This window comes from Rhinopithecus roxellana, chromosome 3 (assembly GCF_007565055.1).
Source record: "Rhinopithecus roxellana isolate Shanxi Qingling chromosome 3, ASM756505v1, whole genome shotgun sequence".
Lineage (NCBI taxonomy): Eukaryota > Metazoa > Chordata > Mammalia > Primates > Cercopithecidae > Rhinopithecus > Rhinopithecus roxellana.
In genome coordinates, this window is record NC_044551.1 from 14,260,576 (window position 1) to 14,276,899 (window position 16,324).

Here is a 16,324-nt window from a genome sequence, read left to right on the forward strand (position 1 = left end):
TCCAGTTAGAAAACGTTTTATGGACACGGAACGCTCCACTGTAACAGGCAGGCAGAAGCACTCCTTTCTCAGGCTCATCAAATGAACAGAAAACGGGGGACCTCTCCTCACCCCAGCCTGGCCCTGCGCTCCCCACTGGCCCCTGCGAGGCCCCTACCATGGCCCACCTGGGAAATACAAACTACGAGAGGAACACGCAGGACACAGAAGGAGGCCAGACACACCCACACCTGTGCCTCCCAAGAGTGACCCCAGGACAGTGGGGCAGACAGAGGAGTCTAAACTGCAGAAACAAGGGCTGGAGCCACACGTGATATTCGGACACAGATGGCACGCAGTTCTGGGGCCCGGCCATACGCCCTTCACGCATGACTCCACTCCCCCGGGTTCACCGGGCTGTGCACAGAGACTCTCTCACTGACACGATGGCCACACGGCCTCTGTGTATGACTCCACTCCCCTGGGCTCACCGGGCTGTGCACAGAGACTCTCGCTGACACGATGGCCACACGGCCTCTGTGTATGACTCCACTCCCCCGGGTTCACCGGGCTGTGCACAGAGACTCTCTCGCTGACACGATGGCCACACGGCCTCTGTGTATGACTCCACTCCCCCGGGTTCACGGGGCTGTGCACAGAGACTCTCTCACTGACGCGATACCACAGACAATTCATTACCTCCCTGGGGTTGCTTCCCGCATGCCAAAGGGGGAAGATCAAAGTCCTTGTCTGATAACAAAAACTCTACACATGCAAAATAAAACTAAAAAAAATGAAACAAAAGAGCTGAAGGTGGTCTAGAGTTAGGTCTTGGTGGAGGCCGCAGGCTCTGGAGACTGAAGAAACTCATAGGGGTCGTGGGTGACATCTGGCTGCTCCCCGACACTCAGGCGAGAAGGGCTTCCTGCAATTTTCAGAACACAGGACTTCAACACACAGGACAGACCCGCAGCACACGTGGGGCTCCTGGAGCCCAATGTCTGCTTCATGACCCACTGCCAGGGCTCAGGGACTCCCAGGACACAGAGGCACCTCTCACTCCCTGCCAGGGAGGGCTGTGTGTGGAGACCCTGGAGCGAGGGGTCGGCCCTGACCTGGCACACAGCACGGATGCTGCTCCTGAAGGAGAGAAAGCTCCTCGGCCAGGAGTCCCTCAGACACAGCCCAGACCCCAGGGCAGTTCCTCAAAGTCACACTGGGATATCAGGGGCCTCAGACTTTGACCCACAGCCCTCCAGAGCTTGCTCCATGCACTGTTTAGTTAACACCCTGACCGTAAGGTTAATGGGATCGAAATACTGGTCTTTTTCCAGGTGGTTGTAGCTAAACCTCTGCAGCTGAAAAACTGTCAAGATTCACTCTGTCCATGGAGTGATTCAGTGTTTACACGTGAGAACAACCCCCCACCACCCCACCACCAAAACCCCTACAGGACACACGGCCAAGGAAGCCATGCTCTCTCTCCAGCAGAAACACTGGAACCAGGGTCCACAGAGGACACAGGGGTGGACACAACTGGGGACGGAATCTGGCAGAAAGCCTGTAATCCAGCGTGCAGCCAGGCCAGCATCCCAGCTCCTGCTCCGGCTCTGTACCTGAGGCCGGGACGCTCCACTGTAACGCTGTGGAAACCGACCTCCACAACAGCACAGCTGCCTCTGCAGCCTCCAGCCTTTCCACAACGAAATGCTGCCCACTACCTTGTCTAGACGTCACATTGACCGTGCTGGGGTCTCTGGGGATGTGGCGTGGGTGGGGGCGTCTCACCCAGGTGGTGCTGGTCCCTCTCGGAGGTGTTGGACAGGGAGCTGAGGTTGGACGACGGCCGAGAGCCGCCGCGCTCTGCCTGTGCCTCGTGCAAGTCCTGCAGGAGCTTGGCTGTTTCATCCAAGTTCAAGTGGCTGTCGTCGGGGTCCAGCTCCTTCTTCACCTTCCCTGTGTAAACAGGACAAGACCCGACGTCGGCTAAGCTCAGCCGGCCCATCCACCCTAAGGCCAGGAGTGCACGGCCCGTCCAGATCTGACCTCTCCGCTAAGGACAATAATTGCTCTGGAAGCCGAGTGGACGAGCTCACGGCAGACAGGTGGACAGGCCTGGAGGACAGACATTGCCCTTAGCAGTGAGTGAAGGGAAGGCAGACACCCAGGGTCCTTTGCTCCAGCAAAGCATCAGACAAGACCCAGCACCGCACAGACCAAGTCATGTCACGCACAGACACTGTGGAGGGATGTGGCCACAACCCAGGATGGGCCTGGCGTGGGCTCCTGTCCTCAACACACAAAGGCCAGACAGCTGGATGGAGGGTGCGAGAGGCCTGCAGATCCTGGTACCCGCCCAGATCACTGTGGAGCAGGTTCCAGGCCATGAGGGACCCAGAACGTCCAACTGACACGTGGAAAGGACGAGCTCCCAGCCCACGCCTGGACCGTGCACCAGACATGCCAAGAGCCTGCACACAGGTCTGTGGTCACCTGAGCCCCACCAGCCAGGGCCTCCAGTCAAGCCCTGGGAAAGGCGCAGCCGGACAGGGGACCAGCTTCACCCTCCCCCGGGGTGGCTCTGGGCTTACCCTGACAATGTCTGGGGAAGGTCCCACAGAGTCTAAGCCACTTCTCAAACTCTGAACAAAGGCTGCCAGGCCTCAAAGGTGTGTAAGCAGACCCATCACCCGACGGCGCCAACTACAAACTCCACCTGGTATCCAATAAACGATTCCCACGCACACAAAGGGGCAGGAAAACACAGCCCCAAACCAGGGGAGACTCAAAGCTGAGATCAGGGAATCAGCAGACAAAGTTTAAGAACGGTGACTACAGACATGCTCTGTAGAACCGGGTAATGGGCAGAGGCTAGAACAGTTTGGAGAGCTTAAAGACAGGAAAATGAGGGAAGTTTGGAACTTCCCAGAGACTTGCTGAATGGCTGTGATTCAAATGCTGATAGTGACATGGACAGTGAATTCCAGGCTGAGGTGGTCTCAGATGGAGATGAGGAACTCAATGGGAATGGGGGCAAAGGTCATTCTTGCTATGCTTTAGCAGAGACTGACAACATTGTGGCCCTGCTTTAGAAATCTGTGGAGCTTTGAACTTGAGAGAGATGATTTGGGGCACCTGGTGGAAGAAATTTCTAAGCACTAAAGCGTTCAAGAGGTGACCTGGCTGCTTCTAAAAGCCTATGCTCGCTTGCATCAACAAAAAAATGACCTGAAACTGGAACTGACATTTAAAAGGGAAGCAGAGTGTCAAAGCTTGGAAAATTTGCAGCCCAGCCATGTGGTAGAAAAGAAAAAATCATTTTCTGGGGAGGAATTCAAGAAGGCTGCAGACATTACATAACTAAAGACGAGTCAAATGTTAATAGTCAAGACAATGGAGAAAATACCTCAGAGACATTTCAAAGACCTCTGTGCAGTTACTGCTCAGGCAGGCCTGATAGTCTACGAGGGAAAGAAGGTTTCGTGGCCAGGCCCAGGGCCCCAATACTCTGTGAAGCATTGGGACATGGTGCCATGGTGCTCTGTGTTCCAGCCATGGCTAAAGGGACCAAGGTACAGCTTGGGCCAATGCTTCAGAGAGTGCAAGCCCCAAGCCTTGGGAGCTTCCACGAGGTGTTGGGTCTGTGGGAAGGCAGAAGGCAAGAGGTGAGGTTTGGGAACCTCCACCTAGATTTCAGAGGATGTATGGAAAAGCCACGGTGTCCGGGCAGAAGTCTGCTGCAGGGGCAGGGCCTTCACGGAGAACCTCTGCTAGGGCAGTGCAGGGGAGAAATGTGAGGTTGGAGGCCTCACCCCACACAGAGTCCCCATTGGGGCACTGCCCAGTGCAGCTGTGACAAAAGTGCAACCGTCCCCCAGACCCCAGAATGGTACATCTGACAGCCTGCACCATATCATCTGGAACAGCTACAAGCACTCAACACCAGTCTGGGAAAAGAGCCACAGGGGCTGTACCCTACAGAGTCACAAAGGCAGGGCTGCCCACGGCCGTGGGAGCCCATCCCTTGCATCAGTGTGGCCTGGATGTGAGACAAGGAATCAAAGATTATTTGGGGGCCTCCAGATGTAATGACTGCCCTGCTGGGTTTCAGATTTGCAGCCTGCAGCCCCTTTGTTTTAGCTGATTTCTCCCTCTGGGGATGGGTCTATTTACCCAATGCCTGTACTCGATTTGTATCTTGGAATTAACTCACTTGTTTTTGATTTTACAGGCTCACAGGCAGAAGGAACTTGCCTTATGTCTGAAAAGACTTTGGACTCTGGACTTCTGAGTTAATGCTGGAATGAGTTAAGACTTTGGGGCACCGTTGGGAAGGCATGATTGTGTTTTGCAATGTCAGAAGGACAAGAGATTTGAGAAGAGTCAGGGGCAGAATGATATAGTTTGGCTCTGTATTCCCGCCCACATCTCATGTTGAATTGTAATTCCCAATGTTAGGGGAGGGTCCTGGTGGAAGGATCATGGGGATGGATTTCCCCCTTGCTGTTCTCCGTTCTCATGACAGTGAGTGACTTCTCATGAGATCTGGTTGTTTAAAAGCACTTCCCCCTTTGCACTCTCTCCTGCTCTGCCATGTGAAGACACGCATGCTTCTCCTTCATCTTCTGCCATGACTGTAAGTTTCCTGATGTCTCTCAGCGAGGCCTCCCAGCCAGCCTGAGGAACTGTGAGTCAATTAAACCTCTTTCCTCCACCAATGACCAGTCTCAGGTGGTTCTTTACAACAGTGTGAGGACAGACTAACACACCACAGCACATCAGCACCAAGCTGCTGAAAAGTAGTAATAAGGTCAAAATCTCAGAAGCGCTGAGAAAAACAGCCACTGTGCAGAAAGGTGTTGTCACAGCAGCCTGGGGCCAGGGTCCCCTGGAAGGCGAGGCCAGTCACGGCTGGCGTCTGGGGTGACAATCCCGTGCTAGGGATTGTTCACAGCTCCAACGACAGGAACAGAGCGGTTTATGCTAAAGCTCACCTTCCCTCCGGGGTCTGGATTTTGGTACCTGCCTGGCAAGGGGGTGCCCTATGACCAGACCCCAGTGACCCTGGGCACCAAGTCTCTGATGAGCTTCCCTGGTGGGCATTTCACACGTGTTCTCACAGCTCACTCCTGGGAATTAAGCACGTCCCATGTGCCTCTGCTGGGAGTGGATCTTGGCCTCACACTGGATTCCCTTGGATGTCACCCACACTCTTGTCCCTCCTCTGCTGCCGTTGGCGCCCACTCCCTATACTAAATCATGGCCATAAGTGCCTGAACAGAGCCAGTGGAGACAGGTGGAATGTCACCATGGGAACCAGTGGGACCCATGGATCCAGGCTCCACAAATGCCGCTGGAGGTCAGAACAGCTGGGAGGCGCTGCACAGGCAGCCTCCCAGGTGAGGGCTCAGTCTCCAGGACTGCCCCACCGGCTGATGCCAACTGAAAGCCCCAGGCTGTGGTCTGTGCTTCCAACTAACCAGCTACCAAGTCCTTACTTGTGGCGTTGCCACAAGTCCTTACTTGAGTTCTATGAATTTGCTAGAGTGACTCACAGAAGTCAAGGAAACATCTGTAAATGAAAAATAAAATGCTAAGCCCCACGGACTGAACGGACTCCCACTCTTGGCTACGGGCACTCCAAAGTCAACCTGGAACATGAGTTCAGGCCATGATGTGAAGCGGGATTGGACTTGCCTCATTATCCCCCCTTTTGGAATTCAGGCACAACTGGCCCAGCATTAACATTAAAACAGAAATCTTAAGGCTGACAAAGCAGACTCTGTGGTAATAAGACACCAAATTCCAATCCAACTCCAGTACAGCATCACGTGATAGACGGCAGGCCTTGAAAGAAATTGAGTATTTTATCTCAAAATATATGTCTTTGACATAGTTTGAAATGGCCCTGCAAAGCTGTCTCTTATGGGGAAAATCTACATTCTGTAGAGAATCTCCTCCCCCCTTCCAAGTCTCTTCCTGACCCAGGAGAGATTTAACTAAGAATCCGGTATCTTTCAGGGCCTGATAAGTGACGTTTGCCATCTACTCTATTCTTGTTTGTTTGTTTTTTTTTTTTTGAGACGGAGTCTCACTCTGTCGCCCGGGCTGGAGTGCAGTGGCCGGATCTCAGCTCACTGCAAGCTCCGCCTCCCGGGTTTACGCCATTCTCCTGCCTCAGCCTCCAGAGTAGCTGGGACTACAGGTGCCCACCACCTCGCCCGGCTAGTTTTTTTGTATTTTTTAGTAGAGACGGGGTTTCACCGTGTTAGCCAGGATGGTCTCGATCTCCTGACCTCGTGATCCGCCCGTCTCGGCCTCCCAAAGTGCTGGGATTACAGGCTTGAGCCACCGCGCCCGGCCTACTCTATTCTTTTTGAAGCCTGCTACCTGAAGGCTTCATCTATGTGACAAGAACCTTGGCTTCTACAAACCCTTATCTTAAGCACGCACATTTCTTTCTGACTTCAGCTCTTCAGAGCTTAACCCTTTCAGCCAAACACCAATCAGGAAGTCTCTGAATCCACCGATGACCCGAAGTTCCTCACTTCAAGTTGTCCCGCCTTTCCAAAACGAACCAATGTAACACCTGACATGCACTGACCGATGTCCTCTGTCTCCCTAAAACTCATCAAAACAAGCTGCAGACCAGGCCTCCTGGGCAAATGCTCTTGGGACCTCCTGGGACCATGTCACAGCCACAGTCTTCATATTTCACTCAGAAATAATCTCTCTAAATACTCTGCAGAATTTGACTCTTCTGTCGAAACACTCGGCTTACATTTACCCATTTATTATGCGGGGTGTCACCCAGGATATGGATCAGCCCCAGGTGGGAGCAATGCAAAGGGGAACCCGTGGGAAGGGGCTGCCTTCTTCCCAGGGCCTCCAGGCGTCCGGCAATGAGGAGGCTCCCAAGGGAACCCCAGCTTTTGGGATTTCACGGAGGCGGTAGGCAACACTGATGAAATCCACAGCCACTGGGGATCGGCCAGACCCCATCCTGAGGTTACCCAGGGGCTGCAACACTACTCATTAGCTTAAAAAAGACACTTAACACTCAGGAGATTCCAAGGGTTTTAGGAGCTATGGGCCAAAAACCTGTGACAAAGACCAAATACTGTAACAAAAGAGTTTCCTTGCATCCCTTTCTAGTCAGGAAGGGAGAAGAGGTGGAGGCCAAGTGCTTTCCTCCTCTCTCACACGTTCACCAGGTCCCGTGGGAAAGCCCCTGCTACAACTCACCCAGAGAGCTGAGCATGGAGATATCCACAGAGACGTCGGGATACGACTTCATCGACATGAAATCCAGAACAGAGCCGCTGCTGTCTCCTAGGGCGTCCCCAACCTGTGGGGACAGACACGCATCAGGTGCAAATGAAACATCAAACGAAAAAAGAAATGTTACTTAATACTTGCTACTGAAATCACTCTAATTATTTGCTAAACGTGAATCCACCCCTCAGTAAGTGACAAGAACAACCCTGTTCACTGCGGCTGCTGTTCAAGGGACTGTCAGGATTGAGCTCATGACGCAAATCCACATCAAAGGAAAACCTACTCAGACCAACAATGCAAACCAATAATCCTTTGCTAACTTTCTGGGGCTCAAGAAATTGGGGAGAGACATTATGCAACGGGAAGACATACGGAATTTAAGGCACTATTTTTCAGGCGCTTCACAGAGCACACCACGTTCCCTTTCCCTTCCCAGCAAGGCGTGTCCTCAGGGCTAGACTTACAGCCACGCTAACGCACACTCTCTCATCAGCTCCCTGCAGCCCGGCCTCTGCCCTCGGACAGATGTTAAGGGGTCTCTCCAGGTTTCCAGGGACCTCAGACCAAAGCCCACGCCCGCTGACTCCCAGAGACACACGCCTGCCAGTCAGTAGGTGCAGCAGCCTGGGCTCACAGCACTGCCCCACTAAAACTGGCCCCAGAGCCCACTGTGCTTGGGACAACACCTGCTACTCACCAAGCAGGTCCCGAGCAGGCCCATCCTGCCCACCCCTTGCAAGAGTGTCCCATGAGGACAGCACCCAGCAGGGCCAAACGCTCTGAAACTACCATTTCTGAATTTGGAAGAACGTACTGCAGCTTCACACCACTCACCTCAAATCATGAAAAGAGCAGGAGAAACACTTGATCTTACTGATCAGAAACGGAATCCGTTTCTAAAGGCCATGATACATACAGTCCTTCCCACCTCAAAGGCTGGACACAACTTTCCCTACAACAATCCTAACATTAGGCTTGGGCTTCCATGTTCAAAAACTCACCTTGGCTTCATCTGGAGGTTTCATGGGAACATTTCTTCTCTGCAAAGTAAATGAGGAGAGAAACTAGTTTTTCCAGAGTGAGTGTATAGAAATGGACAATTCACTGACATTACACACACGTAAAAACAGCTGGTGCACTTCTGCCAATTCTGCTCCCCAGTCACACCATCGTCATGGATTCAGGCTGGGGGTCCTGCAAAGCTTCTTCATCACCAGCCACTGACCCAACCATGGCCAGCCCACTCCTCAGCGCCAGGACCGTGTGCCGGGGAGAGCACTCCACGGGGTGAGATGGAGAGGACTGAGAGAGAGGACGCCGACGCTGTTTCAGCAGCCTCAGGTGGCTTCAAACAAAAGAAAAAAGATGTGCCTAGAAGCTATGGGCAGCTTAGGGTAAAAAGGGCCTGGTGGGTTCCACCTGGAATATGGCCAGGTGCCTGAGACTAGCTCGTGTCCTGCAGCAGTGGATTTACCCAAAGCTTCCTGGCCCTCCTTGCTTGGCGCCCTGCAAATATACGTCTCCTTTCTACCACAACAAAACCTCGGCGTGGGTGTCTGGGTTTCCTGCACCCGGCATGTGGACCCCAGTTCACCTGTAACAAGCACAGATAAAACCGTGCGGTCAAGGGACTGCCCACTCCTCAGGAGCCACGAGCCAAACGTTCTCAGAGCCTGCGCAGGACAGAGACTCATCCGAACTCCACTCACAGCAGAGACTAAGCTGAAAAGTCAGGGCCCAAGAGCTCTCCAAAGGGCCACTCCTTAGTATGACGGCCACACGAACCCTAGAATAAGGCTGCCCTGGACCCACCTCAGACAAGCCCAGCATGATCAGGCCATCCACAAGTAACAACTGCCAAAATGATCCTCAATATTCTCTGGAAGAGGGCAAGAACCCAGATCAGCCTTGCCCAGCAGACATAACGTGAGCACACACCTCATTCTGAATGCTTTTTTAAATCTTTTTTTCTGAGACAGGGTCTTGCTCTATTGCCTAGAGTGCAGAGGTGCCTCCACCTACCGGCCTCAAGTGATCCTCCCACCTCAGCCTCCTGAGGAGCTGATCACAGGTGCACGCCACTGTACCCAGCTCTTAAAATTATAGCTGCCACATTAAAATTACTCTTAACATTCAATTAACTAACGCGTTTTACGTAGAGAAATTTATTGAAAATGTGTTTATTCCAACATGTAGGCCATAAGAAATCGTTACTCATGTTTTTACGTATTTTTTTGTATTAGTTTTTTAAGATCTAGTTTGTAGCTCACACGTCACATCTAAATTCAGACTGGCCACATTCCAATTTCCCATCGGCTATATGAACAGCGCGTTTTTATCAGACAGCGAGGGTCTGGACTGTCCACCAGGTGCGTGCACAAAGGCCCACAGCTCCAAGTGCAGCAAAGTGGCAAACAGAAACAGAACCGGAAACGGCAGAGGTGACAGAGTCAGTGACTGAGGACTTCAAAAGCATCTGCAATTAATATGATGAACACGGCTCGAGGATGTAAGGGAAAACATACACATAACATGACAGAAGATACACAAAAGCAGCAAACAGAGCCCCAGCGGTGAGCAGCGAGGGGCAGCATCATCACTGAAAACTGAACTGGGGTAACAGGTTCAGGTGTGGCCAGAGAACAGGTCAGTGAACTTAGCCCACGGTATCAGAAACTAATCTGCACCTGCCTGGTGCAGCAGCAGTGTCCGGGCCATGTGAGATAACACGAGCTGTCCTCAGCGTGGCACAGTCCAGCAGGAGGAGGAAGAGGCAGTGGTGGAAAATGACATTTGAGTAATGGCTAAAAATCCTCCAAATATGATGAAAAATACAGACAGATCCAAGAAACAACAAATGCTAAGTAGAACACAAAGAAAAGCCCACCCAGGCACCTGGAAAATACAATGCTGAAAATCACTGATAAAGGTTTAAAAGCTCCTAGAGCACCAGCCAGCACCCCGTCCTGCCGAGGGCCCAGGAGTGAGCAGCGAAGGCTCTGCGAGGCGCACGCTGCCTGCAGCATCTTCTTTTCTTTTCTTTAAACAACCTTTTAAAGATGTAAAAGACATTCTTGGTTTGTGGCCTGTACAAAAGCAGACTGCAGGTCAGATCTGGCCTATGGGCTGCAGTTTGCCAAAAAGACACATCACATGTGGAAAACAAAGATGAGAATGACTTCAGATGCTTTTTTATAGCAAAGATGCAAGTCAAATGTATTTTATAGTAGACAGGAAAAAAAGATCATCTAAATGAATTCCATAACCAGGGAAAATGAAGGTGAAATTAAGACTCTCAGAGAAGCCAGTGCTGAGGGTTCACTGTCAGTAAGCCTGAACTACATGAAGTATTCTTTTAAATTCTTCAAGATGAAGGGAAGTGACAGAGATGAGAGATGAAGATGGAAATAGAGTTACAAAGTGCGCTGGGAGTGGTGAGCACACAGTCACGGTCTCTGGGGGACGCCCGCCCGTGCAGAGCAGCGCGCAGATCCTGACAAGGAGCCGGCAGCAGAGTCCCTGCGACAGCTCCTCATCCCTGACAGCCTGGTCAGGCCGCAGGCTCTTCCCACCAGCAGTACCCCAAGGGCACCTGCCCCTCCCCAATGCGAGTGCAGCCCACCTGCTTCAGCTGGAAGAGCGTCCTGGAGTGGTCTCCGCCTGTGATCTGGTCCAGGAGGTCATCCACCACTTTCTTGCTGTAGCTCCCAGCATCCTTCACAAACTCCTGCAGGCTAGAGGGGCCGCAGGAGAAGCATGCTGAAAGGCAGGCTGTGTGCTCCACGCCAAGCCCTTGCTGCCTGGCCCTCGCAGCGGCCCTGATCACAGAAGCCTGCCGTGCCAGTGCAGCTCCTCAGACAGTCCCTTGTGACCCTCCCAGGGCAGGTATTTTTGGGGGAGTGGCTGATAGTTTTCATTAGATTTTCAAAGTGCTCCATGATCCAAAAAGGTTAAAAAGATCTCTGGGGGGGAGGGGGAGAACAGCATGAATACACACGCACACAGCCTAGAAACACGCATGCTGTGCTATTATTTGTAAAAGGACACTCCTATCTTTCCACTAGTTATGCGTTTAAATACACAAGTGGGTGCGGACGGAAGCACAGTGGCGGGCAGCGTCTGCCAGGGAGGAAGGGGCGCATGGGGCAGGGGTGGGCCGAGACTTCCAAGGTTCTCCTTTTAGTATCATCCTGACTCTTGGCCATATAAATGGAACAGCTTAAAAAGTAAAATATAACACAATTTAAAAAGTAGGCCAGGAACAAAAATGCGTAGTCTTAGAATCAAAGCAACGAGCAAGGGCCTCAGCAGGGCTCCCCAGACTCCAAAGACCTTCGCAGAGAGGAACAGGGATGGCTGCTGGTCAGAAGCTGAACCACGGTCACAGGAGGCAACAAGGAGACTCCACATCTTTGTTAAAACACCCACAGCCCAGGCCAGGCCAAGCTCAGCACGCGTAGTGTGCACAGGAGAAGCGCTCGGGGGCAGAGGATCTGGGTGTCTGTGCACCGAGGCTGGCGAGGGACCACGCAGCCCCACACCAGGCCCTAGAAGATGCTGCTACTACATTTGTGATTTTTGTATTATACTTTAGTCTGCCACGGCCTGAACTATGTCTCCTGCTCAAAGTGTGTAAGTTGAAATCCTGACCCCAGTGCCTCCAAATGTGACTATACTTGAGGCTGGGGCCTTTATGGCCTTCAGAGGTAACTGCAGTGACATGAGGCCATTAGGGTGGCCCTGATCCAATATGACCGGGGTCCTTGCACAACAGTCGGGTCTCCAGGAGAGCTGAGGACACAGGACGGCTCTGGGAAGGCACAGGGAGAAGACGGCACCTGCAGGCTCAGGAGAGAGGGCTTGGGAGGAACCAGCCCTGCCCACATCTTCATGGCAGACAGCAGCCCCCAGGACTAAGACCCCAGTCTGTGGCGCTTTGTCACTACAGCCTGGGCTGGCACAGCCACTTAAGAAGCACAATTCAACACCATCCAGTGTGCTGAACACACCCCCAACCCCTTCACAAGCTACGCCCTGATCACCGCCTTCTTGCAATTCTGAGTTACCCAAATTTCAGGACTGGCCTGTGGCAGACCTGGGTGGGTGACTGAAAGCAACAGGAAGACCTGAGCTGCCATGTGGAAGGCTGCGGGATGGCTCTCTCCCCACCTGCACACATGAGGGACTCTGGGTCCTACACCAGGATGCAGCTCAAGCCGCACAGCAGCCAAGGGCTCCCCGGGGCCGACACTTGCCTTAGCGCACACTGCACGCCTGTCTCATCTCCGTAGGCTGAATACAGCAGCTCCATCTCGTCCGACTTCAAGTCACCAAATACTGAATTATTCTGCATCGAAAGCGCAGTAGTGGCACTGGAGAGAAAGGTGACTGGGAGGTAGAGGAGAAAGACAGCATCACTGGACTCACTGGAAGGACTTGGTATGCATGCCCCATCCCACTTCTCCAGGGGCTGAGGGACCGCCTGGCTGGCAGTCAGCATCCCAGTCACGCCTCACTTGCTCTCCACAAAATTCTCGCTCCTGAGTGTAAGTTTTCCACGTGTAACCAGCAGGGGTATAATTCACCACCCCTCGTTTCACTTCTGCAGGCCAAAGACCGCAGGGAAATGAGCTCTCTGCAAAGGGGTGAGCTCCACAAGTAAAAGAGCTGCGTGGAGACATGGGCAGAGGGCACCGTCCATCAGTGTGGAGGATCCCAACCAACACACACCGCAGGGAGCACGCCGGCCCAGGGCCAGCTCTCGCTGCGGGGGACGCGGGCCGGGTGTGCTGTGCGGAGTCCCGTAGGGCGTGAAGCAGCACCCCTGGCGTCTCCCCAGCAGATGCCGCAGCAGCCCCACCCCACTGGGGCCGTCAACACGTCTCCAGACACTGCCAAACGTCCCCAGGGACAAAAGTGCTGCGGTTGAGAACTGTGTTAGAGGATGAGAACGAGGAGTGTGTCAAACACAACGAAAAAAGTATCAACAACCATAACGGCCCCAAAAGGAAGAAGGGAGCGGGGGCTGATGAAGGCAAGTGGTCAAGGCAAGAGGATCCTTCCCTGTGGAGGGGGTCCTTTAACAGGAGACCCAGACCAGGCAAAATTCCAACACCTGGAGCTGGAGGAAAGAACATTCCAGAAAGAAGGAAGCTCTTGGGCCAAGGCCATGGTTTGGAGGGAAGAGGGAGCTGTCCCATTAGCAGATGGTGTGAGTGGCTGAAGGAGAAAGGGCCGGCAGGAACAGTGTCCACGCAGCTGTCTGCACAGAAGGGACCCAGCAGAGGCGGAGAAGTGGAGGGTGGGGCCGTCCGGGAGGTCCCAGCAGCAGCACAGCCAGGAGACAGCCGTGCAGACGGAGAGGAGAACACACAGGCCAGACCCAAGGCCCAGGGGCCACACATTCTGATTCCCGAAAGGATGTTCAGTAAACGTGACAGGGACAGAAACACAAGGACGGCACAGCACTGACCAAGGTGAAGTCCAGCGACGCAACCAAGGTGCCCGCTGTGTGTGTCCCCAGCAAATCATCCAACACAAGTTTTATTCCTGTCACTGTAACTGATCTCAATCCTACCCATGTGAAAATAGGAATCCAGGCAAGTGAGGAAACCCTGAGGCAGGAATCAGCAGCATTTGCCATCACTCCCCTAAACCCTGCTCCAGCCGGCTCCTGGGACAGGACTACGGATTTACCTTTGTTTCTTCTCTCGTCTTTGAAGCCCAGCGTGGTGAAGCCTGGGAGCAGCTTACTGGAGAGCGAGCTCAAGTCCACCGGGTGGGTCTCCTCCTCTGCAACACGGACATGGCGGGCCGTGAGCGGCAGGCGTGACCCCAACGCGGTGCCCCGTGCAGTGCCACGAGCCCTTTCTTCTACATCACAGTGGATTTGATTGGTGGGAGTGGAGGGATTTTAGAATGATCACCTGAAAATGAATTTGCAAAAGCCAACTACCATTCTCAAAACTAACTGCATTTCAATTTCATTTCTTTATCACCCCAAAGTCAACACAATAAAAAATATCGCATCTTAGGCCACCACATCAGCAATACTTTGAGAACATTTTCAAATGATCACTCAACAACTCCAAGAAGAAATCTTGTCCTATGTGCTCTAACAGCGAAACGGTGGCGGGTGCAGCCAGAGAGCACGAATCTGACAGCACGTCTGCCACGCTCAAGTCACCATCCACACACCACTCATGGCATCAGAGCAGGAGTTCCTCAGTTCCCAACCGGTACGTCGGTCTCAACACTCTCTTACACTAAATATGGATCAACAGTCTATCCTCTTTATGAAAATAAGCTGGAGATTAAATACATCAACCAGTTTATATTCTTCACACACTGGAGAAAACCACACTGGCATGTTGGAGCTGGGTGAAAGACCACCAGCAGGCATGCGGGTGTGAGTGAGGGAAGCGGAAAATCTAAAGGCAACCCTTGCCAGGCTGCGTGTTCCTCGTGTGAGCCTGCGTGTGCGTTTCAAACTCAAGTGTGTCACACTTTATTCAAAGGACAAGCCTCTTCATTACTTCCAGGCCAAGAAAGCGCCCCGACGGGCTGGACAGGCCTAGTGCGCGCCATCCTTCAATGCTATCCTGGACATAATCATCTAACAGCTCTTTTTTTTCTAAGACTGCTTTCCAGATTCAAGGAGCAAGGTGGGCCAGCACTCTGGTCTTTGCTGAAGACAAAGCTCCGGATGTGAACCCTTCCTGATGCTACTGAGGTTCGGCCTTAAAGGCCTCTCGGCAGCTTTTCAGGAACGTGGCTCGAGGCCCCCTGCTCCCAAGGAGCCCTGACCGAGGTCTGACCAGCACCCCAGCCCTGCGAGACGGCCATTCACGCCTCCACTCGGAGCACGTGTCACGTCGGGGTATGCGCAGGGACGGGAAGCCGGGCAGCTTCTCAGGAACATGGCTCGAGTCCCCCTGCTCCCAAGGAGCCCTGACCGAGGTCTGACCAGCACCCCGGCCCTGCGAGACGGCCGTCCACGCCTCCACTCAGAGCACGTGTCACGTCGGGGTGTGCGCAGGGACGGGAAGCCGGGCAGCTTCTCATGCTGCCCCCTGGCCAATGGCTCGGCTTTTCATCACAGAACATGAATGGAGGCCCGAAAAACAGTGTACAGATAGCAGAAAGCCAGCCCCGAGTGGGCACCCACCATCAGCGTCCGGCTCGGCCGTGTTGACCACGCTGTAGAGCAGGCTCCCGTCCCCGTTCCTCTTCAGATAGCCCATCTGGAAGGAAGCACTGCCTGAGTGTCTGTCCCTCAGGAGGGGCAGCGCAGCACAAATGAAACGAAGGCCAGCAAGCAGGGCTTAATGGGGGTAAAATCAAGTGTGTCCAAGAACAAACGCCAGAGGGCCCCTCACGGTATTCCCTGGAATTTGACTCACCGGCAACAGCAGAGTCAACACAGGCATGAGGAGAACTCTTAGGCTCCCCATGGCCCTGCTAAAGGGGGTACAGCTGAAACAAAACCTTCACCCACAAGCATTTAAAACTGCTTAGGAGCCTTGACAAAGGGAATGGTAGGCAGGTCAGCATGGCACTGCCCTGACGGCGGGCAGCTCTGGCTCTCAAGCATGTGCGGTACTGGTTTTCATTTAAAAACCTGCCACCCACACCCCAGTTCTGTGTACAGGCCATCAGGAGGATCCAGGCAGAGGAGGCACTGGTGTGTGCAGACATGGGGGTCAAGGGGGAAGACGGCTGCCATGCAGGGGCTGGCTGGGCTCCAGGGCAAGGGCCATGTCCATGCTGTGGGCAGGGCAGCCACCTGGCCTGAAAGGAGCCAGATGTTTGTGTGGGGGCAGCTTCCCACCGCCGACCCAGGCAAAGTATCAGAGCCCACAGGGTGGCCAGGGCCCTGGGGAAGAGGTGGAAGATCAGGTACAATGGGACACGGATTTGATACACAGATTAGGGAGTCAGGTCCTCACGGTGCAGATACAAAACTGAAAGGGAAGAAGTGGGGTGGACCCATGGAGCAGGATGGAACTGGAAGTTTCACTGTAAAAACAGTTTTCAACACATGTAAACACAGGTGCCAACAGAATCC

The 16,324-nt window shown here is 53.3% G+C and overlaps 1 protein-coding gene across 11 annotated transcripts in view; it reads right to left on the bottom strand.

The window, feature by feature from the left end:
- Positions 1-16,324, bottom strand: part of BRD9 (bromodomain containing 9) — a 27,224-nt gene continuing 10,900 nt past the window's right edge. For 6 of the 11 annotated variants that reach the window (XM_030927092.1, XM_030927088.1, XM_030927091.1 and 3 more), the window contains 8 exons: positions 15,425-15,500; positions 13,954-14,130; positions 12,513-12,645; positions 10,880-10,991; positions 8,259-8,297; positions 7,225-7,327; positions 1,768-1,935; positions 1-904 (listed from right to left, as the gene is read on the bottom strand). In XM_030927092.1, the coding sequence (XP_030782952.1) occupies positions 804-904; positions 1,768-1,935; positions 7,225-7,327; positions 8,259-8,297; positions 10,880-10,991; positions 12,513-12,645; positions 13,954-14,130; positions 15,425-15,500 (909 nt within the window). In that variant the 3' untranslated portion in view covers positions 1-803. The remainder of the gene's footprint in view (positions 905-1,767; positions 1,936-7,224; positions 7,328-8,258; positions 8,298-10,879; positions 10,992-12,512; positions 12,646-13,953; positions 14,131-15,424; positions 15,501-16,324) is intronic. The other 5 variants (XM_030927095.1, XM_030927094.1, XM_030927093.1 and 2 more) reach the window with 1 other exon arrangement.